The sequence below is a fragment of the Ursus maritimus genome, unplaced genomic scaffold, assembly GCF_017311325.1.
Source record: "Ursus maritimus isolate PB19 unplaced genomic scaffold, ASM1731132v1 scaffold_20, whole genome shotgun sequence".
Taxonomy (NCBI): Eukaryota; Metazoa; Chordata; class Mammalia; order Carnivora; family Ursidae; genus Ursus; species Ursus maritimus.
In genome coordinates, this window is record NW_024424453.1 from 20,744,815 (window position 1) to 20,771,804 (window position 26,990).

General features: G+C 35.1%; 1 protein-coding gene across 2 annotated transcripts in view; it reads right to left on the bottom strand.

Annotated features, from left to right (window-relative positions):
- PLS1 (plastin 1) overlaps window positions 1-26,990 on the bottom strand; it is a 42,028-nt gene that overhangs the window by 4,677 nt on the left and 10,361 nt on the right. For both annotated transcript variants that reach the window (XM_008707713.1, XM_008707709.1), the window contains exons 4-13: window positions 26,691-26,823; window positions 25,284-25,365; window positions 22,419-22,584; window positions 22,198-22,340; window positions 19,995-20,090; window positions 17,353-17,545; window positions 12,672-12,750; window positions 9,497-9,611; window positions 3,820-3,953; window positions 3,280-3,403 (exon numbers count right to left, since the gene is read on the bottom strand). In XM_008707713.1, coding sequence (XP_008705935.1) covers window positions 3,280-3,403; window positions 3,820-3,953; window positions 9,497-9,611; window positions 12,672-12,750; window positions 17,353-17,545; window positions 19,995-20,090; window positions 22,198-22,340; window positions 22,419-22,584; window positions 25,284-25,365; window positions 26,691-26,823 — 1,265 coding nt within the window. The remainder of the gene's footprint in view (window positions 1-3,279; window positions 3,404-3,819; window positions 3,954-9,496; window positions 9,612-12,671; window positions 12,751-17,352; window positions 17,546-19,994; window positions 20,091-22,197; window positions 22,341-22,418; window positions 22,585-25,283; window positions 25,366-26,690; window positions 26,824-26,990) is intronic.

Genomic DNA, 26,990 nt, shown 5'->3' on the forward strand with positions numbered 1-26,990 from the left:
TAAGGTCACACAAATACTGAATGGTGAGCCAGAAGTAAATTTAATTTTATTCAAGAGGTGTAGTCCAGTTGTTAGTATAAACTGCTAAGGTTTCTATAAAACACACCCTTCTCATGTGCTTCCTACTCCCCTGAGCCGATTTTTATAGTATGCTGACACCCCACACAGTGATTCCTGTTTTCTTATTTGCTTCCTTCCCTTAACAGTGAGCACTCAGGGCATTCTGTAGCCACAGTGACTAGCAAAGCACCTGATATAGGGTAAGCTTTGAATATCTATGAAATGAATGAGCAGTATGTCACACAACTAATAAGTGTCTGAGCTGAAGTCAAATCCAGGGTCACAAAACAACAGCTTGGCTTTCAACCTGCAGTTAGATCTGGATGTGAAATCCAGATAGTCTGCTCAATAGTTAGTTGTCTGACAGTGGACAAGTTGTTTTACTTTTCTAATGCTCTCCTTTTTGCTTATTATTGAACGAATCAAAAGAAACTGTGTCAAGTGCTTAGCACGGTGGCACATAGAACTCAGTAAAGGGTAATTATGATTATTGTTATGGCTCATATACCACTTCCTTATCTTCTTTTATTTTTATTTTATTTTATTTTAATCTCAGTGTTGTTAACACAAAGTGTTCTATTAGTTTCAGGTGTACAATATAGTGATTCAACAATTTCATTTATTACTCAGTGCTCATACACTTCCATATCTTGATGAGGGAAAATTACTTTGCAACTAAAAAGGGTAAATTTGTCTTTTCTAAAATTTCTCAGTATAGCACTGCCTTATGATTAATAAATTCTTACTAAAAAAAAAAGTAACTTAATAAGAAAAGTACCATTTACTCTAGCCTTCAAATATAATGCCTTCTACAGTTGGAAAAAAAGCCTCCCACCCCAACTATTTTTTAGCATTTGCTGCCACACTTCTTGACTATAGTCTCTTTAAAGATTTTATTACCCTAATAGATTTATTATCTACTAAATAAATGCCAAGCATTTTTGCATTATGTTTCTGCTACCTCTGTTCTAAGTAAAACTCTCCAGTCTGCTTTTCTCTGTGAGCTCCCTCCCTTAAAGGGTTTGTGTACCTCTATTTTCAACTATCTCTTCTACTCAACTGATCAAGTCTATTCCCAGTTTTAATATTTCCTTTCATCCAGCTCATCTCCTGAACATTACCTCAAATCCAACAAGCTTAAAACTGAATTCGTCACCTTTTCCAGAAAGCAACAGCACCTCCTGACATTCCCATTTGTTAGTGTTATCTGTTTTCCAATTACCCAGGCCTAAAACATCAAGTTTTAATTCCTCTTTCTCCTGTGCTTCCCTAAATCAAGAAGCCAAATCCTGTTCTTTTGCAATAGCATATAACTATCCATTCTCAACATTCCCAGTGCCCACCCCCCAACTCCACTTAGATCCTTATCATTTCACACCTTGAGTTCTGTCTCAGCTTCTTAGGCACTGTCCTTGAATTTACACCTTTCTTCCTCCAATCCATCCTGCTCACCACATTCAGAAGAGGATTCCTAGGGGCGTCTGGTGGCTCAGTCAGTTAAGCATCTGACCCTTGATTTTGGCTCAAGCTACGATCTCTGTGGGGAGTCTGCTTCTCTCCCTCTTGCTCTGCGCCCCCCACACACGTGTGCGCATGTACCCATACTCATGAGCGCTCACTCTCTCTCTCTCAAATAAATCTTAAAGAAAAAAAGGAGAGTATTTCTAAAATAGTCACTTTGGTTTTTTACGTTACTTCTGATATCAATAAACCTTTATTAAGGCCAGATTTCTCCACAATCTTGACCCAGACTATATCTAGCACTACACCCTTAGGAACTATCCTCTCTAGCCAAACTACTTCTCCTAACCTTCTCAGACTTGCCTCATTCAAGATGGACCCTCTTCTAGCTTGTTATGAAAATTCCAGTTATGAAAACTTTGTCTTTCAAATAAATGGTAAACATTATGAGGGCCAAATTAATTTCTTATAGTCTATATCTTTACCTATAAATGTTACTTAATAGTAAGAGCTCAATAAATATGTTTCTAAATATTTTCTCATTGTATTTGATTTAAATATATACATGCTTCTTCTTTTTCATCAACTAATGTACAAATGCGTAAAATGTCATTATAACAGTTTTAATGAATAACTATCAATTAGAGAATTTCATATGTCCCCTTTCCTGTTTTATGTTTTTAAGTTGTGTTTTATGTCTAAAATATATAAAAACAAATCATGGACTGAAAATTCTTGTTTCTTTTTTTTTTTTTAATAAGCAACAACAAAAACTCAAAGTCATTAGTTCCTTCCAAAATGGCAAAAGGAGAAACATACTTGAACTAGGAATCAAGCAACATCTCTGCCGTATTCCAGCTGTCCTGTTAAAACCACGCTGGGGCTCAGTATTTAGTAAAGATTGAATTTATCAATTTCTGACATTTCTCTTGCTCTAAAATGTTTTTAAACATATAGAACAAAGGCAAAGAAAAGACTAAGATGGATAGATAACTCTTAGGAGAGCTTAGGGTTTCATCTGTTTGCTCTCTTATTCACTAAAAACAAAACAAAACCACCAAATTGCTGATTTTTCACATATCATAATGAAATCACAAACACAAGGCTCACTGAATTAATGTGTACAAGCAAACATGCTTATTTGTAGTTAACATCACGTTGCATGCAAAAGCGAAACACAATGGAAATGCAAGAAAATTAGTGGGTATGTATGTGCAGATTACATTTTTGAGTGCTTCATGAATCATCCACAAATGCTCGGAAGTGAGTGTTAAGTGCCATTATGAAGCCAGATGACAAGACTTTTTTTTCCTACCAGTTTTCTCAATTCCCACTTGAATCGGTTTGGCTGGCTCTGTTATGCCTTGGAAATGATGTCAATACAATTCAGAGACTGCTGCTAGGGAGCACAAAACATTATAGGTCCTATATAAACAATGTTTTTTTTTTTTAATCTTTCTTTTTCATTTGACAATTGGGTTTTTTGGCTCTATCTACTTCTTTTTTAAGATTAGATGACCAGAGCCTGATAAAATTAACCTGCATTTACACTCAATAGGACAAACAATCAAAAATATAAGAATTCAAACTATATTTTTACTTTACAGATGTCAAATAACTAGTAAGCCTAAGTTCATAAATTGTGTTTCTGATATATGTTAATGTAACTCTGAACTTAAACTAATGTAATTTCCAATAAAAATTCCTTCCTAAACTTAATTTCTAACAAAAACAAAATTTTAAATAGCTTTTGATTACCTTGAAGCTGGATATGGAAGTATTTTTTCTTGCACTTTTAAGAGTCTGATTGACCCATTTAATAATAATTTCATCATTTACTTTTTCACCTTCTCCAAGATCTGATAACACATTCAATGTGTACCTGTAACAGAAAAGATGGATATTTGAGTGTGAAAGGGGAGAAAGAAGGGGTGAAATTTGCTCTCACATCATTTATATCAATATTCAGATGAATATTTAAATATTTTGGTTCTACAGATATTTGCACTTTGTCATATTCCAAAGTTGCAAAGCTCAGTAATCAAAAACAAAAACTACTATACAGTATTTTATAAAAACAACTCCTTACAAAGCAGTTTTTAAGAGGCATTAATAAAAGTGATTATTTGCAGACATTGACCCACTTTTAAACAAAATATATTATCAACGGTAAATCATTTAAAAAATATATTTTGCATTGGGTATTTCTTCTGTTTGTTATTCTCAAAAACAGCTAAAATTTTAGTTTACATGACTTGCTGAAGAAAACAGTATTGCTCTAAACATATCAGCCTTTACCTTCTCATCAGCTGCCATACCAATGCCAGAGTAAGTGTTGGATTCCCTTCATTTAGGTCCTGCCCAGCAATGCCAACCAAGGAGAATTTAGCCTTATTCTTCCCAAGTTCCACTGCATAATTACAGTTTTCAATCTATGAATAATAAGTAAAAGTTTTGGTATAAAAACATGTTTTTAAAAATATATCTCTTGAATACACCAGCTTTGTTCAGTCATTTGAAAAATAATTGAGGATACCTTAATTTATATGACAGAATATCATTTCACAATAACACTGAAGTTAAGGAAATAATTATTATTCCCATTTTATATAATTATCCCCATTTTATAGTTGAAGATATTAAAGGGTTAACCTAGATAGAGCAACAACTGGCTAGGAAGTTTTAAGATCTTACCCTAAAAATCCTGACTGTCCAAGATTACATAGTTTATTCGTGACAAATCTGTGACTAAAAACCTAGGTTTCCTGCATTCTATTAATAGAGTTAAAAAATACTGTTTTGTCTAAATTTAAAACTAAGGAATAAAGAAATTGTTTCATTAAGAATCTAAAACTTCATCTCCCATTTCTTCATCCAGATATTACTCATCTTCCAAAATTTAGCTTTTAGCCCACATTCTTCAACAAAGGCTTATTAACCTTAACTGTACCAGCTAATAACAATCTATCCTTTATTGAACTTCTAATAATGCTTATTTTGTAATGCTTGTGCACTATCTTCTACTTAGCAATTTATGTACTTTCTTTTGTCAACCACAGGACAGGCTCCTTTAAAAAAAAAAAAAGATTTTATTTATTTGTCAGAGAGAGAGAAAGAGAGTAGGAGCACAAGCAGGGAAGAGTGGCAGGCAAAGGGAGAAGCAGGCTCCCCACTAAGCAAGGAGCCAGATGCGGGATTCAATCCCAGAACCCCGGGATCCTGACCTGAGCCACACACAGATGCTTAACCAACTGAGCCACCCANGCATTCCTGGACAGGCTCCCTTTAAAGGGCAAAAACTGTAACATGTACAAGTCTATATCATACTCTTCTCCATTCCCAGCCCAGAACCCATCACAGTGCCCTGTCTACAGTAAGAATCTGATGAATGACCACCAAGTAAATCTTCTTTCCAGTGTTATAAGTCCAGTTAAGTCCTTTATCTAGTAAATTTTTTTTGTCTGCTAGGCCTCGATGTTTATTACCTCCAGTCTTCTTATCTCAGGGTTATGTGTGCATGTGTGTGTGTATAAATTCTTAGGTATTTGAATCTTTTTCTCCAGTGAAATTGTAAGCTCTCATAATAATACCACCAGTAGTAAAAAGTGCTTACTAAATACTTTTTGGAATAAACATTTAATAAAGAAAAATAGTATAACTGGTTTCTTCTGATTTTCTTTCCCAAGTTACTTAAGACCTCATTACAAAACAATTCAATGTGAGATACACAGATACATTTTTTTTTTCCTAAGAAAGTATTTCTAGGAAAGGTGAGAAAGGGACCACACAATAATAGAATTTGCACAAATAAATGGGTATTTTTCTTTAAAAAAGAAAATCCAAATTCCCAAAGATCAGTTTGTTACAAATAAAAATGCATGAAGATCCTTTGATCTTGTAGCATCTGCCTGGTTCTCTCAATAAGTTCCATAAAATCTTTGACAAGTATGCATTTTTTTAACTATAAGGAGACAATAGTTTAAAATTCTTTTTCCTAGTAATCATATTATAGATTTAGTCTGCCTAATAAAAATATATGCTACAGAAACGTACAGAATTGAAAAACAACCAAATAGATACCTAATTTATAGAAAACAGCATCAAAGTTCTGATTATGTAACAGTATGAACAGGAGAGAGAAAAACCAGCATATTTTCCACTGACACCTGTTTCCATGGGAGAATTTTCTTTCTTCTTCTTCTTTTTTTTTTTTTAATTTATTTATTCGACAGAGATAGAGACAGCCAGCGAGAGAGGGAACACAAGCAGGGGGAGTGGGAGAGGAAGAAGCAGGCCCATAGCGGAGGAGCCTGATGTGGGGCTCGATCCCATAACGCCGGGATCACGCCCTGAGCCAAAGGCAGACGCTCAACCACTGTGCCACCCAGGCGCCCCTCCATGGGAGAATTTTCTAGCACTGTAATAATAATCACTTTTGTGAAAAATACATTTTAATGAAGGGCCATCTATTTTACAGTTAGTTAGACCAAAATTCCTAAGAGGAATGATGGTGAGAAGGGTGCTCAGGGTTACTAGAAGCCTAAGATGTTGATATGACCAGCAACAATAGGGTACCTGGAAATGATGCTAACATAAGGAAACAGATGTGCTCTATTTGTTTGGCAACAGCTGATTCCAAATGTGGCAAAACTTCTAAGATCTGGAGAGGTACCAAACTAGACAAAGAATAAGAAATTCAGCTCTAGGGATAAGCCATGTTTATGGTACTACTTAACACTCTAAAAATGGATCTGCTCTCTGAGGATGTAAATGTAGAAAGTTAAGAGCAGTGGGCCAAGAACTGAGCCTTGGAAATTCCTAGAGTTGTCAGGCTAAAAAACGAAGAATAGGTAGGAATGAAGGTAAGAATAAACACAAGGAAAGCAAGAAAAAAACTGGAGAATGCAGTTTCATAGAGTTAACGGGAGAAATGATTATCAAGCACTTCAAATGCTTTGGAAAAAGTGAAGCTTAGATTATTTGGAAAATGAGAAAAACTACATAAGAGGATACAGGGTTCCGAGTGAAAAGAAATACTGAAGAAATAATGAAGAAAGATTATTTAAGTGGTACAACTTTATGAGCTTTACAAATGAAGCAAAGCAATGTCTGATGATGAATGCCCAAAATCTATAAAATAAGCCTCTGGGGTGCCTGGGTGGCTCAGTCCATTAAGCATCTGCCTTTGGCTCAGGTCATGATCCCGGGGTCTTGGGTCAAGCCCCACATTGGGCTCCCTGTTTAGTGGGGAGACTGCTTCTGCTTCTTCTTCCCCTCTGCTCGTGCTTTCTCCCTCTCTCTCTCTCAAATAAATAAATAAAATATTTTTAAAAAATAAGCCTTTGTGATACTCTGTCATGAAAGTACTGCTTCGTTTTTTAAACATCTTGAATTTATTACAGGCCTTATGTTTCATTCTATAAACAGCTGGTATTTGTTGAAAGGAAGCATTTTACATATGATTCACTTGTGACATCTCATAATTAAAATTCCAGATAAAATGAGTGGTTTAATTTTTGTTTTCCTGTTACATTTTGCATCTGCTTATTCCTAAAGGAACTAGAAAAAGAATAAAGCCCATAGTTAGTAGAAGGAAGGAAGGAAAATAAAAAAGATGAAGGCAGAAATAAATGAAATAAGAGACTTAAGAAAACAATAGAAAAGATTAAAGAAACCAAGAGTCGGTCTTTGAGAACATAAACAAAATTTATAAACTTCTATCCAGACTCATCAAGAAAAAAAGAGAGAAGACTCAAATAAAATCAGAAATGAAAGGGAAGTAATAATTGACACCATAGAAAGACAAAGGATTATAAGAGACTACTACATAAATTATACGGCAACAAATTAGACAACCTAGAAAAAATGGATAAATTTCTAGAAATACACAATCTTCTAAAACTGAATTGGGAAAAAGATCTGAACAGACCAGTAAGTAGTAATTAAATTGAATGAGTAATCAAAAATCCCCCAACATTTGAAGTAATGAGCACTAGGTGTTGTACACAACTGATGAATCACTAAACTCTACCTCTGAAACTAATAATACAGTATATGTTAATTAAATTGAATTTAAATTTAAGAAAAAATTTTAAATCCCCCAAAAAACAAAAGTCCAGGACCAGATGGATTCGCAGGTGAATTTTACCAAACATTTAAGAAAAGAAAAAGAAAATAAGAGAAAAGAAAAGAAAAGAAAAAAAAAAGAAAGAAAAAAAGAAAGGAAGTTAATACCTATTCTTCTCAAACTATTCCAAAAAATAGAAAAGGACAAGAACAAGTGTTGGTAAGGGTGTGGAGAAAAAGGAACCCTCATGCACTGTTGGTGGGAATATAAATTGGTGCAGCCACTGTGGAAAACAGGATGGAGGTCCTTCAAAATATTAAAAATAGAAACACTATACAATCCAGTGATTCTAGTACTGGTATTTACCCAAAGAAAATGGAAACACCAATTGAAAAAGATCCATGCACTCCTATGTTTATTGCAACATTATTTACAATAGCCAAGATATAGAAGCAACCCGGTGTCCATTGATAGATGAATGGATAAAGAAGATGTGTGATAGATACACACACACACACACACACACACACACACAGAGGAATATTACTCAACCATAAAAAAGAATGAGAGCTTGCCATTTGTGACAATATGGACGGACCTAGAGGGTATTATGCTAAGTGAAATAAGTCAGCCAGAGAAGACAAATACCATATGATTGCACATATATGTGGAATCTAAAATACAAAGCAAACAAGCAAAAAAAAAAAAAAGAAAAAAAAAAAAAAAAGCAGAAACAGACCCATAAATATAAAGAACTGGTAGTTGCAGAGGGGAGGAGGAGGGAATGGATAAAATGGATTAAAGAGAGTGGGAGGTACAGGCTTCCAGTTATGGAATCATCATCATTCATCTGCCAGGTAGTCTCCCACCGACTGTAATCAAATTACTGCCCTGCTCAGAAATGTTTAATGGCTTCCCATTACTTTTAGTTTAAAATGCAAGCTCTTTAATCTGACAATCAAGGTTCTCAACATCTGGTTCCAACTGAAATTTTTAGGTTTCATACTCACTTCTTACCTATTGGAATCCTCTGCGGTAGCCAACATTTCCCCCCAAGTCCCAGAAATGCATTGTATATTTTCCCATCCCTATCCCTCTTCCTGATCCTTAGCCCCCTCTCCAGCCTCCTTTCTCAAACTCTAACTCAATACCACCTCCTGCATGAAGCCTCTCATGATAAGCGCAGCTGGTGGCCTTTTCCTCCTTAGAACTAATAATATTCACTTCTATAGGGGCGCCTGGGTGGCTCAATCAGTCAAGTGTCTGCCTTTGGCTCAGGTCAAGATCCCAGGGTCCTGGGATTGAGCCCTACATCAGGCTCTCTGCTCAGCGGGGAGCCTGCTTCTCCCTCTCTCTCTGCCTGCTGCTTCCCCTACTTGTGCTCTCTCTCGTCAAATAAATGAATAAATTCTTTTTAAAAAAAACATTAACTTCTATATATGTTGCACTATATTACAGTTGTTTATACACGTATCTTTCTAATTTCTTTAGGCTTCTTGAGGACGAACTCCATGCCTTGTACTATTTTATATCCTGCATTGCATTGTACAGGTAGTAGGTAATCAGTAAATATCTGTCAAAGGATATTAACAAATAATCAGTAAAGATTTGGCAAGTTCTGGGGATTATAATACAGGAAAGCATTTATGATGCACCTCAAAGAAAATTCAGCACTACAACTTGTTAAAGACAAAAACAGTTACATAAAGTGTCTGACTAGGCGAACGGTCTTCATCTTTCCAAACATTTATTAAAGCACATTTATAAAACGGTTCTTAAGCTTAACACATTTTGGTTTAAATCAGAATCATGGGAACAGACCACACGTTACTAAGCTTTATGAAACTCCAAATCCTTTGTTTCATATTAGAAAAATAACAACATATCCTTGGTGATTATCTCACTCACCTTCTTCATGTTCCCTCCAAGAGCAGAATAAGGAGGTTTGTTGACCTGGTTCCAGTCGACTGGCACACGGATCATTTCATAGAGCTGAAAGACCACTAAAGCATCTGCAAGGTCACTAAAACAAGAGGAAAAGATGATGAAGGAGGAGGAAATTTTATTAAGCACAATAGAGATAGGTTTAGGTCTTCAAAAACACAACAGTCATTTAATGCCTAAAAAATGACAGGCCAAGGGCGCCTGCGTGGCTCAGTCAGTTAAGTGACCAACTCATGATTTGGGCTCAGGTCATAACCTCATGGGTCATGAGATCAAGCCCCATGTCTGGCTCCATGCTCAGCAGGGAATCTGCTTGAGCTTTTCTCCCTCTGCCCCTCCCCCCACTTGCTCATTCATGCTCTCTCTCTCTCTCTAAAATAAATAAAACTTTAAAAAATGACAAGATGTATCATTTGACCCAGAACTACTTTTTTTTCCTTTTCTCAAATTTTTATTTAAATTCTAGTTAGGTAACATACAGTGTAACATTGGTCTCAGGAACGGAATTCAGTGGTTGACCCAGAACTTCTAATCTAGGAATCTGTCCAAAATTTTTTATAAATGTTTACAAAGATATAAGTACAAAGACATTCATTGCCAAATTATTAATAAATTTGGAAGCAACTTAAATGCCTGGCAGTAGGGGGCTGTTGAATAAACTATCCATACCATGGACTCCTGGTCCACCATAAGAAATAAGTTCGATCTCTATATACTGGCATGAAAAGCTAATTTATAAGATATATTATGTTTAAAAAAGCAAGTGGCAGAACACTGCATACAGTTTACTATGTGTAAAATTTAAATACCTGTATGTGCTATGGACTGTTAATAGCAATACCTCTGGGCAGGAAAAAAAGGAATATGGGAGATGTAAGGGAAGTATTATCATTTTTTAATTCATTCTACATACTTCCTGAAACTTGTACAATGAGAATAAGTTCACATATTACTTACGTATTATAATTTTTAAAACTTTTTAAAATATACAAAAATCACAATAGCTACAATGTAGGCAGCTATTCATGTTAAATAATGAGGGTTAAGAGGAAGGAATTTATGAGCAAGTAGGCATTTTGAAGTAAGAATAGTACTACTTTGGATTCAGAAAAATATATTCTGAGATGCTCAAAGTACATTCATTGAGTCTGTTTTCAATTCTGTATGCTAAGGACATAAAGCAACAGCAATTGATTTTTAAAATTGTTGGCTCTATGATGTATCATGTGGCTTTTCTCTCTCAACGGCTTGTTCACAGAGCTGTTTTGCTAGGATTTATATGAAAGTTACTTTGCAACTCTGGATACACACCCTATGGCAGTGAAGGGAACTGGCCCTGTGCTGAGTGATGGAAAGATAAAATCTATTATGAAGGCAATTAAGAGTTGACTGGGTTATCTATAAAAGCATATGGAAAATTTTATATAAAAAATTACTAAAGGATTTGTATCAGTTCTGAATTTTTCTTGTTTACTTTAAGTGAATTCATTTTTATTTCCAAGGTATTATTATTCATGTTTTGCAAATAGGGAAACTGAAGCCCAGAGAGTTGAAATGATTTCCAGAGAATTCAAGATGTATTCCTGAACCAACCTGTCATAGAAAAATTCTAGGACTAACAGTTCGTCAAATATATTAAATAACTTGTGTAGGGGAGAGAATTTTCATTTAAAATCGACCTAAATTACGCTAATGCTTTGGTTTGCTTTAGATTTGGTGTACTGCAGGAGAGGAGTTAAAAAAACTTAGGGTTTAGGAATATGATCCAGACACAAATTCATGGACACTCTGGCTACTGTTTTTCTATATATGATAGTTCTCTTGAGGGTTATGTTACTTCTGAGAATTTTCTGAATTCCCTTTTCCAAAATTCTTTCACATTGTTTCACATTATTCTGTAAAGATCTTATCCCTCCTCACTCCCCCTCCTCACTCCCAATATTTGATTCCTTTACTGCCTTGCTACTATCATGAGAGTTCCAGTCTAAATGATATATCTCTGTCATCTGGCTGGAATTTAAACACTTTTAAAGAGTTCTTCAAATATCAGTCCATTACATCAAAGCTGGTTACCATAAGGTAGTACTGGTTTTAGATTTTTTTTTAAATTTTTTTAAAGATTTTATTTACTTGAGAGAGAGAACACAAGTGGGGAGAGGGGCAGAGGGAGAAGCAGACTCCCTGCAAAGCATGGAGCCAAACGAGGGCCTCCATCCCAGGCCCCTGGAATCATGACCGGAGCCGAAGGCAGACGCTTAACCAACTGAGCCACCCAGGTGCTCTGGTTTTAGATTTTAAACAAGATTTTGAATATACACCAAGAAGCAGAAATTACTGTATCATAAATCTTCAATTAGCCAGTGAATTGGTCTTTGTGGCATTAGACTTAAGTTCATATTTAAATAATAATTTAGTTACTGTTCATTAAGGAGTTTCCTTGGTATGTAAATTATTAATATACAATTAGCAAAACTTGAGTTCTTTTCCATTTTTAAATGCAGGCTGGTAGATCCTATAATGAAGAGAAAAGGTTTCTTCTTATACAAACTTAGAAAGACACATTGTTAGCACTACCAGACAGCACAGAAAATATTCAGTAAAATATTTTCTTAGTCCTACCAATGTTGATAATGTGTTGTCATTTTAAACAAGAAAGAATAAGATAAATCACAATTACTCAGGGAAAGCAAGTTATTTCTACAAATTGGAAACAAATATCTGCAACGAATTAAGGGAAAACTGAGGTAGATTTTGGCAAAAATAGAAAGTATGAATTATAATTTAAAATATTGATATAATGATAAGAACAACTTATAAAATATTGCTATTCTGTTAACAGTTGAAATAATTTATTATTTTTCTGATCAATAATTATAAAAGAGTAATAAGATGGATTATCTTCATCAAATTGTTTATATCATCAAAAATTATAACTATTATCATATTCTGATCTTTTTAAATAATACTTTACTTTTCTTTAAAAATCCATTGTATTGCCAGGCTCCAGCATTCTGAAATTCTAAATGTTGGTTAAAATTCTTGTGATTTTTAAAAACTGTACTAATGTTAACATACCTATGGTTTGCAACTAGAAAAGTTGGACTCTGGCCATAAAATTAAAACACAATAAAATATTTACCTGTATAAATGATTAATGTATGGGTTGACCCCCAAGGAATTCATCCAGTTCCGAAATGTTCTCTCTTCCTTGCTCTCTCCTAGAGCAGACACAAGTTCATACTGATGATTCAGGACAAAAGGCATCAAGAAATATATTTTAAACCATCCTGGCAGGTGCAAACCAGTCATACATACTTTGCCATGGTTTCTGTGATACTATAATCTTTTGGGGAGAAAATAAGTCTTATTGCCAAAGTCCTTCCCCTCCTCCCATCTAAAAGGCGTCCGTTTGCTCTAAATTTCTCTATCTAGAGTCCTTTCTTTGATGTCTGAATTACTGAGTCATGGCTCTCTCTGTGACAGAGAAACTTACATGATCATAGCTGTAGTTAGGATCACATGCGAACGGCGCTGGCTAAAAATTACTGAAACAGAATCTTTTAGCGGTCCCGGCAACATTAGCACCGCCGACACAAAAGACAAGCTGTGCCTTTCCCAATGCAGTGTTTCTAGATTTGTACAGGTTTTGGTTTTACACGGGGAAGTTTCTGGGCACCCAAACCTACATTTTAATTACACCAAACGGCAATGTAGGGGAGAGGGGATTATAGGTAATGAAGGGATATGACTATTTTACAGGCTTCCTGAGTTATTTTAGATCGTCACTACTGAAAATACATGAGGGACAGAGCCCCCACCCTGGGTGCTAAGAGAAAGACATCTTATCCTAGGAAGTTCCTAGACCTCAGAGATCACCTCAGTAAGAAACTCCTGGCAGGCACTATTATTTAACCTATGATTACCTAACCTCCCTGAGCATTCCCTTCATAGCAATGCTCATACCATCTACAAGAAAAATATGGGTTATCATGTACCACAAAGTGGGCAGAGAGCAGGATGGATTCTCCTTGTCATGTCTGCCTTCTAGTCATTCTCTAGACGACAAATAATCCTAAGTGACTATCTGTAGTATTATTTGTTTTCAGCAAAGGTAGGGGGCAATGGAATGTCCTAACCTATATCTCATCACCAGACTTGTGAAAAACGTAAAACATTTACACCTCTCATCACTTCTAAACTATAGGCAAGTTCAGGTCCCTCTCTAGACTTTGACTCCTGTGGGATTCCCAGAACAATGAGGCATCTAAATCTATAACCATCTGAGCTCCAGGGACCCATTCCTCTAGAGCCATCTCTACAATCATCTTCAGAGTAAGTGCCACAGGTAATACCATCCTGCACATCCAGAAGAGACACCAAACCTTGTAAAATCTAAAGGATTCTGGTTTTTTCTGCAGCTGTTCAGGAAATAATTTGTCCACTATATTTTTGTTTCATTTTCTATGCTAATACCTAATGGCATTCCCAGAATCTACTTTAATTTTTGCTCTATTAAATTATGTAGCCATATAATTTCTTAAATTCTGTTCCCTCTGGCCTGCATAAAAGGTAACTGACCAGTCTGTTGTATCTGCCACTATCACTTTATGATAATTAACCTATTTGAAAACCCTTTAAAAAAGAACCAAGTTAAACTAAATATTCCTAGAAGCCATGTTTGCCTGTTTGTAGGAGTTATTAAACAAGTACAAATTAAATATCTGAACTTTCCCTAAAGCGACATAAATTTAAGTGTACTATCATCAACAGTTTGATGCATGTGACTTGGATTTACCTTTTAGTTGTTTCTGTATTACAATCTGTAATAGATTTTTCTCTAGTAATTAGAGAATTTTTACATTATTTCCTTCTGGGAAAATCCAAGTTATGTTTTAAAATTACAAACATTGCTAGTGTAACAATAGTCTAATTTTTAATTGAAATAATATCTAAATTCTGCTGAACTTGATGATACAGCAAATAATATTTTAAAAGACACTAGTATTTTGACTGAGTTCTGAAACTGTTATAAGCTTCAAGCATTCATATTTCTTCCCATTGTTTTCAACTGATTATATCGCTATTATTTTCATTTTTGATGCCTGGAAAGTAAACTAGATTATGTAAGTGAGCGTTTATTTATCTAATACCATTTCAAGTTGTCTTGGTAAATAAATGCTCAAAGCCAGAAGCACTACGCATTTGTGCAAGAGCCATGGTAAAGCATTACAAAAACATATGTATTCCAGATTGTAAATGTTGTCTGTATTGCAGACAACTAAAGCAATCTTAGAAGTAAAATGTTCATTGCTGATATAAAAGAGAGAACTACAAAACATTTCATTTTCAGGGCCAAACTGATATCTGCTATTGACAAAAAGTTCCAGAAAAAAATAACAAATATACCACAAGTAGACTACTGAGAGGAAAGAAAAGGAACTAACATATATTGAATACTCACTAAATGCGCTAAGTGATGTTTTCCTCTTTCCAACATATTACTGAGCACGTACTGTATGCTAAACCCATTTATGAAAGGTCATTTTAACTTGGTCTATAATTCTTCAAAATTAGTATTATTAATCTTGTTTTATAGATGAAAAAAACCAAAGCACACAGAAGTCACTCAGATACTAAATGGTGGACCCGATATTTGAACAAAGTGTAAAACCACAGCCTATGTATTTTCTATCACCATAGATGAATTCTGAGATGGCCTCTCCATACATAGCCCACATATTTGGCTCAATTTAATATGAAGGCTTTATATTTAGTTGGGTTTTTAATTTTCTCTAATTCCATACAGATAAAATTCTTTGCCAATGAGAGCATGAATATGGGATGTGATAAGGTCAAGCTTCAAATTTCAAAAGGATCTATAAAAACCAATTTACAGAGGAAAAATTCTAGTGACAGTTTAAGTCAAATACATTTTTGGCAGACGTATCAGGATATACATATGTTCTAAATAAAGATGATTGATAAATATTTCCCATAGTATCTTCTTATATAAATAGAGGAAATACTAATGGAAATGTTTAGCAATCCTATTCACACTGAAAAATTCCAAAAGCATGCTGAACACTAGCAAAAGAATTCAAACATGACAAATAAGAGAGCGAGCAAGTTGGAAAAGATATCTAGCAAGAACTCAGTGACTATAAAAAGCAGATCATTTTTAATATGCCACTCTAAACAATGCCTTCTATTGTAAGAGACAGAGGGATTTTGAAATTTTCCAGACTGATAAAAAGTTAGCAGTCTTCTGTTTTATTAATTTTTTTTTTAGAGTTCTAATCCCTCACCCTCAATTTCTCTGCTGAAAAATCTACACTTTTATCTATCTTCCCACTCAATTACATATCTATGTAGAGAATATAGTCTTTATTTTACTGGACCTCAGGGAGACTGAATTGAATTAATCATATTCCTCAAAGACCATATTTGTTAAATCTGAAACTTCTTTCATTAATCAAGAAGATGTAACTATAAAGTGTCAAGGACACTGGAACTCTGGTTGTGGCAGTCAAAGAGAAGAAGATCATGAAACCAATTTCTCATTCTATTCCCCTCTGGGAAGGGAGGGAGTAAGGTAGGTAATGTGAGAGAAAGGATAGTGAAACACCAAGTTCTCCCAGCCAACAAGAACCCCTACCTGAAGACTGCCTTCTCCAAACCAGGGCAACTAGTGATGGGCCCCTCCCTCTGACTGCTGCCACTGTTTTTACCTTTCCTTCTGATACTAATGTGGGTTTGGGTATGCGTGTGAGAGTATGAGAACAAAAAAGAAGACAGGCTAGGGAACAAAGATAGGGAGAAAGAACTAGACAGCAAGAATGTTTTTGTCATTACGACAATTCATATATCGTAAGCTTCAATGACATTCAAAAGATGTAACATAGCTCATACAAAACAGAACCTAAACAGATCCTTCTAAGATTACTAGCGATAAAAGATTATTGTGTTTATTCATGGGAGAGGGATAAAGGTTTTACATCATGAAATCCAATTGTCAAAACTGATTTTTAGTGTGCTTACAACTACAATATCCCATCATTATAGAAGGCAGATTCAGTGGAGAGTTCACATAATCAAGCCTTGCCGTGCTATTCTAATTCAGTTTCATTTGTGTTCTTCCTTGTTGTCATTCTTTAGGCATATTAAGACAGAAAAAACACAGCATGAACAATGCAAAAAATAAATATCAACCCAGATAGAAAGGATAAATGGTACTAATAAAAAGAACGTTCAGAATGAATATATTTATAGAGTATAGAAAAGTACTAAATACAGTACCTACATTAGGAGGGGTCAAATCTGCATTTCACGAAGCAAAATAGGAAAGTATCATAAATTATGAGACAGATAACAATAGCCCACACACAACAAGACAAGTAATGAATATTTAAATTTTTTTTCATGTACCTTAAAAACATTAAAAAGAGAACAATACTGGAGTCAAACTGTAGCTTTCAAAGGAGAAAAAAAAGCTACAAAATGATTATTTTTTCCAATAGATAATTCATTGTCCATATTGGTGGGGGAGTTATGTTATGTGGTCATTTAAGAGACTATTTTAAATGTATGATAGTTTTCACTAAACTCTGATGGAGAAATGACAGACAAGTAAGATTTACCCCAGCATTCTCTTTTAACAAAACCAACAAGCACTTTCCTTAATACGAACTTTTTAGTGGATGCACATGCCTACACACAGTAAACTTCATCTCCCACCACAATCCCGTACCTCTGACAGTAAAGAAGGTCAATACCACAAGAAGACACATACAGTGAAGCAATTAAAGGCAGAGAGAACATACCTTCCAGTAAATTCACATCGATGCTATTATCGGGCTTGTGTAGGCATGGGTATGTGTTAAACAGATTAGCTACAAAAGCTAAATTAAGTTTAGGATTGCCTGAAACCACATCTGCAGGAGTAACAAACTGTTTGCAGCCCAGTTTATCTGCTTCTTGAAGCATGAATCCAGCACGCTTCAGGTCATTTTTCTCCTAAACAACAAAATAAAACAAAAATGGTCAAAATGAACTTTTGATTGGCATAATTTTTTATTGATAGATGTATTTAAAAGCAATCACTTTTCTGGAAATATATTAAATGATACAGAAAAATAAACTCTCAAGTTTTGTATCAGTTAGCTCCTACTGGTCAAATTATAAATCATTTTGTCAAGGCCATATATTAGAATTCCTTCTGGCTAAGAGGTTTAGTTGTCTCATCCATTCTACTCTGAATAATATTTCCAGTAGACTCTTTTTCAATGAAAAACAAGTTCAATACAAATAAATTATTAAAATCAGAAGAACAGCACTATTCACAAGTGCAAAATCCTGGAAACAAACCAAACACTTGTCAACAGGAGACAAATAAACTGTGTCATATTTACACAGTGATATCGAATGATGTGAGTGACTCTTAGCAATATATGTTCAAAATAAGTACTAGGAATTTATGTACAAGGTAATAAGCTTTGTGTGAAGTTAAAAAGTAAAATGAAAAATTTAATTTTGTAAGGGATATATTTGGTTGAAAGAAAATTATATAAAAAGAGAAACAAAAGAACAATGAACATAAGATTGAAGATGGTGAGTATCACATTAAGGTGAGGCAGAAAGATGGAATAGGGAAGAAGTAGAGAACTAAACATAAATTCGCATCAGGGTCTTAGCTTTCTTGTTGGATTGACAGTTCATACAGACTTGTTAAAATTTTAAAACAACTACAAACAAAAATAAATAAAAAGAGGGACATGTATGGACCCATGATGAGAGTATATCATGACCAAGAATTATGACTTATCTCATTTTGTGCATCAGTTACAAAGAAGTAAAAATGTAAATGAAATCAGAGAAAGCAATAAGTTCAGTACTATTAAACAATAAAAAGTTTCTACCTTAGACATGAACAAATTATATGGACCTTATTCAGATCTTAATTCAAATAAATTATAAAAAGAAAATCTGACATTTAAGAAGTAACTGGAAATGTCAGTGTTGATTAAATATTTTGGTATTACAGATTATTGTTAATTTTTTAGGTATGATAAGGTATTATGGTTATATTCTTAAAGTTTCTTTATCTTCTAGAAATACAAATTGAAATACTTATCGATGAAATGATATGATGTCTAGGATTTGCTTCAAAATAACACAAGAGGAAGGATGGGTGATAAATGAATAAAGACTGATCATGAGTTGATAGTTGTTGAACCTGGGGGTAGTTCATTATACTGAGTTTGTTCATTTTTTTGTTATGTTTGAAATTTTCCATAAGTTTAAGTTCCTAATTTTTTTGACTCAAACTAATTTGCTGATTTTGCAGTTTTGCAATACTTTCTCCAATGTTTCATTGTAATAATGTAAAATGTAATTCATTTGTAATGACTCACTCAACTTGCCTTTATTTTTTTTTTATTTAAAACATCTTTTTTTTTTTTTTTAAAGATTTTATTTATTTATTCGACAGAGATAGAGACAGCCAGCGAGAGAGGGAACACAAGCAGGGGGAGTGGGAGAGGAAGAAGCAGGCTCACAGCGGAGGAGCCTGATATGGGGCTCGATCCCACAACGCCGGGATCACGCCCTGAGCTGAAGGCAGACGCTTAACCGCTGTGCCACCCAGGCGCCCCAACTCAACTTGCCTTTAAAACCATTTGGCTGTTGCACTTTAAGTACTTGACAGATTTTCATAAAAACTATATCTGCTCAGATTTTAATGTTTAGATAGAACTATCCCCAGTATTTACAACTTATGCTAAAAAATGGGCTTCCTAGAAAATGTGTTAGGTCAGGATCTGCGTCAGTCCTTCCGACGCCATAAATGCTAGGAATTGCCATCTTTTACTTCATATATTTCTGAATATAAGTTGGAAGAACTGATAATCAGGTGCTTAGCAATGGTTTGTTGCTCCCTTTCCTAGTATACAGTGATAGTCACAAAAGCACCCTTGTGAGTTCCAGTTATACTTCACCAGGAAGAAGTGGATGTAGGGTTGATTCCACACATACTCAGTTTCAGAATTCTGTCAGTTATGACAGCCAGATGGCTTAGCATGGGGATCTGAAGCCTAGAGCATGAAAAAACTTCTGAGGAACAAAGGGCCAAGGTTTAATGGAAGAGCTGAGGACTTCATCAGGGAATGCTGCCTGTAGAGAACTGCACTCTAAATTTGACTGTACTCACTAGTCAAACTCACAGAGATGGAAAGTACAACAGTAGTTACCAGAGGTTTGGGGGAGAAGGGAATAGGGCATTATTGTCTAATCGGTACAGATTTCACTATGGGATGATGAAAAGTTCTGGAGATGGTGATGGTTGCACATACTGCAAATGTATTTAATGCCTCAAAGAACCATACACTTAAACATGGTTAATATGGTATATTTTGTTAATGTATATTTTACTGAAATAAAAACATCTCTAATTAAAAACTGTACTCACATTAAATCCTGAAAGGTCAATGGTAATGGCAGGTCCACCACCCTGGTCACCTTTAGGTGCAATCTGATTAAGCAGATGAAAATAAGCTCTTGAATCCTTCAAGGAAAGACATGAAATAGAATTTTTTAAATGAATAAAATCAATCATTTGATTCAGGAAAATAGTACTCAAACTGAAGAAACTGTTCTCATCTTAGAGAATGGAATAACTTAGTAATTTTACTTATTACTTACAGGCTCCTGAATGCACCATGCTGGTTTCACACCTCACAGCTTCTAGTGACACTGTTCCCTATACCTGGAATACCTTTCTTCACCTTTTCATTTATTTATGTCCCCAAGCATCAGTTAAGATTAGGGTCAAGTATTATCTTCTGGAAGCCTTCCCCCCTTTAACTCAGACTGGTCTTGTGACTTGCTCTGAACAACAGAATGCAGTGAAAGTGATGTGCTGGGGCTTCTAATCCCATGCTTTAAGAGCTTCTGCTTCCTCCCCCTTGAAGTTGGCCTCCATGGAGGAACTCCAACTATCTGAGACTATCATGCTGTGAGGAAGCGCAAGGAAGCGCAAGCCTTATGGAAAGGCCTCATGGAGACACTGTGAGGCACTAGACATGTGAGTGGTGCCCTCGTGCACCCTCCTGACCAGCCCAACTGACGGCTGAATGAATGAGTTAGTGATCCGGAACAAAAGCAGAACCACTTCACCAAGCCACAGTAACCCACAGAATCATGAGAAACGATATTGTTATTTTAAGCTATTAAGTTCCAAGTGGCTTGTTATATAGTAGTGGATGAAATATCCATTTACTAGATGTTTATCTCCCTGTGTAACTGGAGAGCTTCGCAAGAGCTAAATCTTTGCATCCCCCATGCCTGGCATAATACCCCATAGGAGGGATTTAATAAATACCTGATGAACTGAATTTTAAAATAAGAGAGCCCCCCCAAAATAAATTTTTAAATGAGCATATAATAGATGAAAGCAGAGAAATACAGTGTCACTTCAAAGAAAGAGACTGTCAGCTAAGCCCATTATGACAAGAACATAATCTGACTGAATGTGTTAATATATCTAGAGAGAAAATACAAATAAACGCCAATGCTGATTAGTCTGGGTGGAAAGAAAAGCATAGAGAAGAAGGAGTCACAGGGACCCAATTTGGCAATTCATGTCTAGGGAGTGACCATGGGAGGACTGTTAGGCACACTGAATGTTATAGTTTCCTTGACAAGCTCTCCCAGTAGGGAGGGAAGCATTTCAAGCTATTTTAGTTGAGAAACATACCTGAAGAATTCCTTTTGTCTACTGATTCCCTGGACCCTCAGATATTTGGTCTCCTGTTAACTGGTTATTGGCAAAGTGGGAGTAAGGGTATTGAACTGATCAGGCCCACAAGGGCCTCTTGTCCAGTGAAGATGAATTCTCAGTCCAAATTAATAGACTGACATCCTCATTATGATTTAGTCTCTCTATGGCACATAAAATGGGAAAGAATACTTTGATCTGCTAGGGCTAGTATCTCCTTCTCACAGCCAGTTGTATTTCTTCTTAAATACCAACAAACCAGTTTTTCTTTATTGCAAAAGAAAATTTTGTCCTTTTTATTTTTTTAAGTCTTTATTTAAATTCCAGTTAGTTAATATACAATGTAATGCTAGTTTCGGGCATACAGTACAGTGATCCACCACTTCCATACAACAGCTGGTGCTCATCACAAGTGCCCTCCTTTTTTTTTTTTTAAAGATTTTTATTTATTTATTTGACAGAGAGAGAGACAGCCAGAGAGACAGGGGACACAAGCAGGGGGAGTAGGAGAAGAAGCAGCAGGCTCCCAGCAGAGGAGCCTGATGTGGGGCTCGATCCCATAACGCCAGGATCACGCCCTGAGCCGAAGGCAGACACTTAACAACTAAGCCACCCAGGTGCCCCACAAGTGCCCTCCTTAATCCCCATCACCTATTTCACCCATCCCCCTACCCACCTCCCTTCTGGTAGCCACCAGTTTAAACCAGTTTTTTTTTAAATAAAAGATTTTGCAATTATAATTGGGAGATCCACCTTAGAGAAATGCAAAATTTCATTTTCTACACTGTGTCCTTATGAATTAAACTTCAATTCGAAATTCATTCGAAACACCTTTTGTTTTTTTACATTCTACAACCTTATTTTATATCACAGTTATGAACATTAAAATATAAACCTTAATGTCTTGGCTGAAGTTTCTGATGGTTTGCCATCCTGCGTTGGTCAGATGGTAGTTCACCCATCGCAGAAGTAAGTCCTCTGGAGAAAGCTTCATCAGCTCTTCTAGATCCTCACCTTCCCTTAGCAACGCAATTAGAGCTGAAAGGAAAACAATGAAATATAAATTCTTCCCATAGTAAGTATATGTCAATGAAAAGTAAATATTTTTGATCTTACCTTCATTCCTGGAAAGCTCAATATCAGCCAAAAGACCAATTTTGATGATCTGCCAGAGAAGTCCCAAGACCAAGTGAGGTTTTCCTTCTTTGAGATCTTGTGCACCAATGTTGACCACTGTACAACCAATGGCTGAGGCCGAATTCAGAGCTAGGTTTAAGTTTTCCTGAATTGCCACAAAGAAAACTATGTGTGAGAAAGTACTTTCCAAAATCTTATTGACAAGTTGTGAAGGTAAATAAGAAGCAACAGATTGTGAAAATTCAGATTTTTGAAACATAAGTAATATTTATACAAGCAAAATACTACTACTCAAAAAAAAAATCCCATGATTTTAACCAGTACTTTACTACTTGATCTCTTTCCCTTGCTTTCATAGTTACTGTATGTCATTTTCACCCCTTCATATTTCTCTTCTTTCATACATCATGATACTACATAAACCCATCATCATGAGGTAAAAAGCTATATTATCACAGCTTTAGAATCTTTTACAAATGAATGAGCCTTTTTTTAATAGTAATTTTTTATTATGTTATGTTAGTCACCATACAGTACATCCTTAGTTTTTGATGTAGTGTTCCATGATTTATTGAGTATAACACCCAGTGCTCCATGCAATATGTGCCCTCCTTAATACCCATCATGAATGAGCCTTCTTTTGGATAAAGTTTCACGGGAAACAGGTAGTATTCTAGACAATCTATTCCCAGAGCTCTAAAATTACTAAAAAAACAAGATGGATTTAATATCCACAGTAACACTTTGCTCCTTCCCAGAGATCTTTCTTTATTCATTAGTATACTCTTTCAAGCCCCCTAAAGATCTAGACTATTAACCCCTACTCATATTGGAAGAATGTCATCTCTAAAAATAAAACTGTAAAAGACTTAGCTCCTCAGACCCATCCTGTAGTTATTGTAAAATAGATACAGAATATTTTTTCTTTATTTCCTTTAATGCACTACATACAAACGTTGAAAGTAATACCAGACAATAAATTTGTACAACACTGAGAAATGCTTTATTACAGAGCCAGTGCCATAAAAAATTATGTGACACATGTATCTTAAAAATAAGATGTATGAATATTTTCAACAATCAGAGTTATTAAACAAAGCATCCTGACACAAGATGTGAAAGAAAATAAACTTCTGGAAATTTATTTATCAGAAATGGTAGCTCCTGCTAGGAATATGTAATATTATTGCTTATTGGAAAGTGGGAGACAAGAAAGCCATGTTAGTCAACATCCAATTCATACTCCTCAAGGATACAGGAAATGGGAGTACCCCTTGGATACTCCAAGATTAACCATGTACCACTGCCCTAAGGTTGTAGCTTCCTTATAAAAGAAGTTTAACAACTTTAGCAAAATCAAGAATTGTATTTGCCAAGAGAAATAAGGGAAATAGCTTAGCATTAGCTCACTTTTAATAGCTGCAGCTGTGACTAGTATATGCACTAGTTGTGATTACTACCACCACACAAGAGTGGAAGTACACAGGGATTATAAGGTGGGCTCTAGAACTGGACCACTGGGATCACATCCTGGTTCTGCCACTGGGTAACCTCTCAGTGCCTCAGTTTTCTCATCTGTAAAATCGTAGTATCTACCTTTTTTTAAAGGTGCCGGAAAAATTCAAAGAGATAATTCATGCAGTTTGTTTAGAACAGTGACTGGTACCCAGTAAGTACTTAGAAACTATTGATATCCAGCACTGCTCTAGAGATTTTGAGGGGAAAATTGTGGTAACCATAAATTCTTGGACTTTAACAAGACCTGAATGGAGAAGCTGACCACAGAAAAATATAGTAAAAAAGAATAACTCAAATTCTGTGAAATAGTAAAACACGGGGTAAAACTATACAGTGCTCTTATTTCAACCAAGAACAACAGCATCAAGCAAATATTCATTAATATAGCAAGTCAATGATTACAATAATATAACCTGAATACTATTATTATAAGTAAAGCTCATCCAAAGCAGTCTGAACAATGTTTGCTTGCTTGCTTGTTTGTTTTAAGTGGGTAGGCTCCACGCTGGGGCTTGAACCCACACCCCAAGATTAAGACCTGAGCTGAGATCAAGAGTCAGATACTTAACCAACTGAGCCACCCAGTCGCCCTCATCCAAAGCATTTTGAATCTTAATTTCATTCAGTACAAAATGCAGCTGAATTTTTATTTAATAAAACCTAGTTTTTATAAAAAGGAAACTGAAATTATGTTAAATCCAACATTTTACATGAATGGACTTTGAAGGCATTATGTTAAGTGAAATTAAGTCAGACAAAGACAAATACAATATGACCTCATTCATATGTGAAATCTAAAACAAAATAAAGCAAAAATTACCAAACTCACAGAAAAAGAGATCAGACTTGTGGTTACCAAAGGCAAAGGGTGGGGGGGAGGAAAAAATGGAGGAAGGTGGTCAAAAGGTACAAACTTGCAGTTTTAAGATAATCAAGTACTAGGGATGTCATGTACAACACGATGAGTACAGCTAACACTGCTGTATGGTATGTAGCAAAGTTGTTGAGAGTAGATCCTATGAATTCTCATCACAAAGAGAAAATTTTTGTCCTTTTTTTTTTTTTTTTCTCTCTCTTTTCTTTTTATTGTATCTATAGAGGAAGATGCACCTATTGGTTAGCTGAACCTGTTGTGGTCATCATTTCACCATATATGTAAATCAAACCGTCACACTGTATACCTTAAACTTACACAGTGAAATATGTCAGTTATTTCTCAATAAAACTGGAGTAAAAAAAGTTTTGCCTGGGCCTAAACACCCATTAATAAAGGCCTTACATTTTACAACACAGTAACATGATTACTAGCAAAGGGCAAATACTTACAGAAATAGTGAAAGGGGTGAGCTTTTTCTTATTAATGGCTCTTTCATCAATTGTGTCTGGTTCAGATAAGTTGATCATTTTGCTACAGAGAAAATGGCAATAATTTAGCTTAACACTCCCAGTTTATATAAGATAAATAATTAAAGTTAAATTATTTAAGACTTTTTAGTTTGTTTTCGCAAGTAGACAAAATAGTTAAATTTTGAAAAGTAATAACAATAACAATCCATTTCTTTAAAATATACTGTGATTCATGTCAGGGACTTACTTTTTAAAATCTAAGAAATGTTCCCTAACCTAAAACAAATCAATAACTCACTGCAATAGTAATCTTAGCATATCCTCCTAATTTTTTTAAAACTGTCTTGCATTTTCTTTATGTGAGTCCTGTCTTTATTTCATTTAATGATCACCAGCATTCAGCAGTCTGAAATGTAAAACAAATTCTCAAGAAGCCAAGTTTCATAAAGTGGTATCAACAGGGTCAGAATCACTCCTGTTGCAGTAAAAGCCAGAGACACGGTCTTTCTAAAATTTTAATAACTCAAACATTATAAGAGAAATTAATATAAAATTTATCTCTAGATTTTAGAACATATTTTATATTTTAAAATAAAGATAGGAAAATACCCATTCAATTCATGATAGGAATTTCCTCTGAAGGTCAGAGAAAAAGATTAGAACTGTAGGTGGAAGTCAAGGTATATTTTATGTTACTTAAAAACTAATATCCTGTATTTGTGGGTAGGTTGGAGGTTTTCTTTTTCTTTTTAAGTAAAAACACAGGAAAAAAAGACTGAAAGAAACATGCCATAATATTAATAATAGCTAGTTATGGGTGATAAGAATATTTGTGTACTTACTCTTCTTCATAAGTTTTTTATATTTTTATAAACTTAAAAAAAAAGACACTTGCTTCGTACAAAGACGTATGCTGGGACTATAGTATACACAACAGAGACAAAGGCATGTCCCCAGAGAGTTTACAGTCTAGTGAGCAGAAACATACTGCAAAGAGCCAAGGATATGACAAGACTGATACAAAACATTAATTTCATTTAAGCAAAATGAGATATATCTTTCTTTTACATTTCCTCATGTCCCTGTCCTAATCAATAATTCTTTATTGAAAATGAAAAAAAGAAACCTTGTGAACATGTTTAAATACATCAGAGGAATAACTCAAAACTGTTCTGGCATCAGTAAGGAAATAGAAAAGGCATCAGAAAACCAATAGATCACATTTGAAGAAAAATTTTGGAAAGCATCTGGTACTTAATTTTCCACGTGATATAAATTCTTCAATACCTACATAGCCACTTGTTCACGGAGTTGTAGTTTTTACTGAATGCTCATCAATGGAGAGAGGAAGAACATATCTCCCTTAACCTAAAATGTTCAACTCACCAAAGAAGGATGCCATCTGCAAGTGATTTGAAAAGGCTGCCATCATTGGGGTTCATGGGTAGGAGATGCTTACAGTCAGGGTCATCCTCCAGGGCTTTGTTGACCCAGTTAACAAAAGCCACTTTTTCTTCCTCTGAAAACAGAAAATCTTAGTCAGCAAACCAAATTTCACAAAATTAACCACACTACAAAGATATACTTTTAAATTTCTGTTCAAAGATACTAAATGGTTATTATTAAAACTCTGCTAAAATACTACTGAGTTTAAGAGGGCATAAGGGTTTAAGAAGAAAGGGGAAT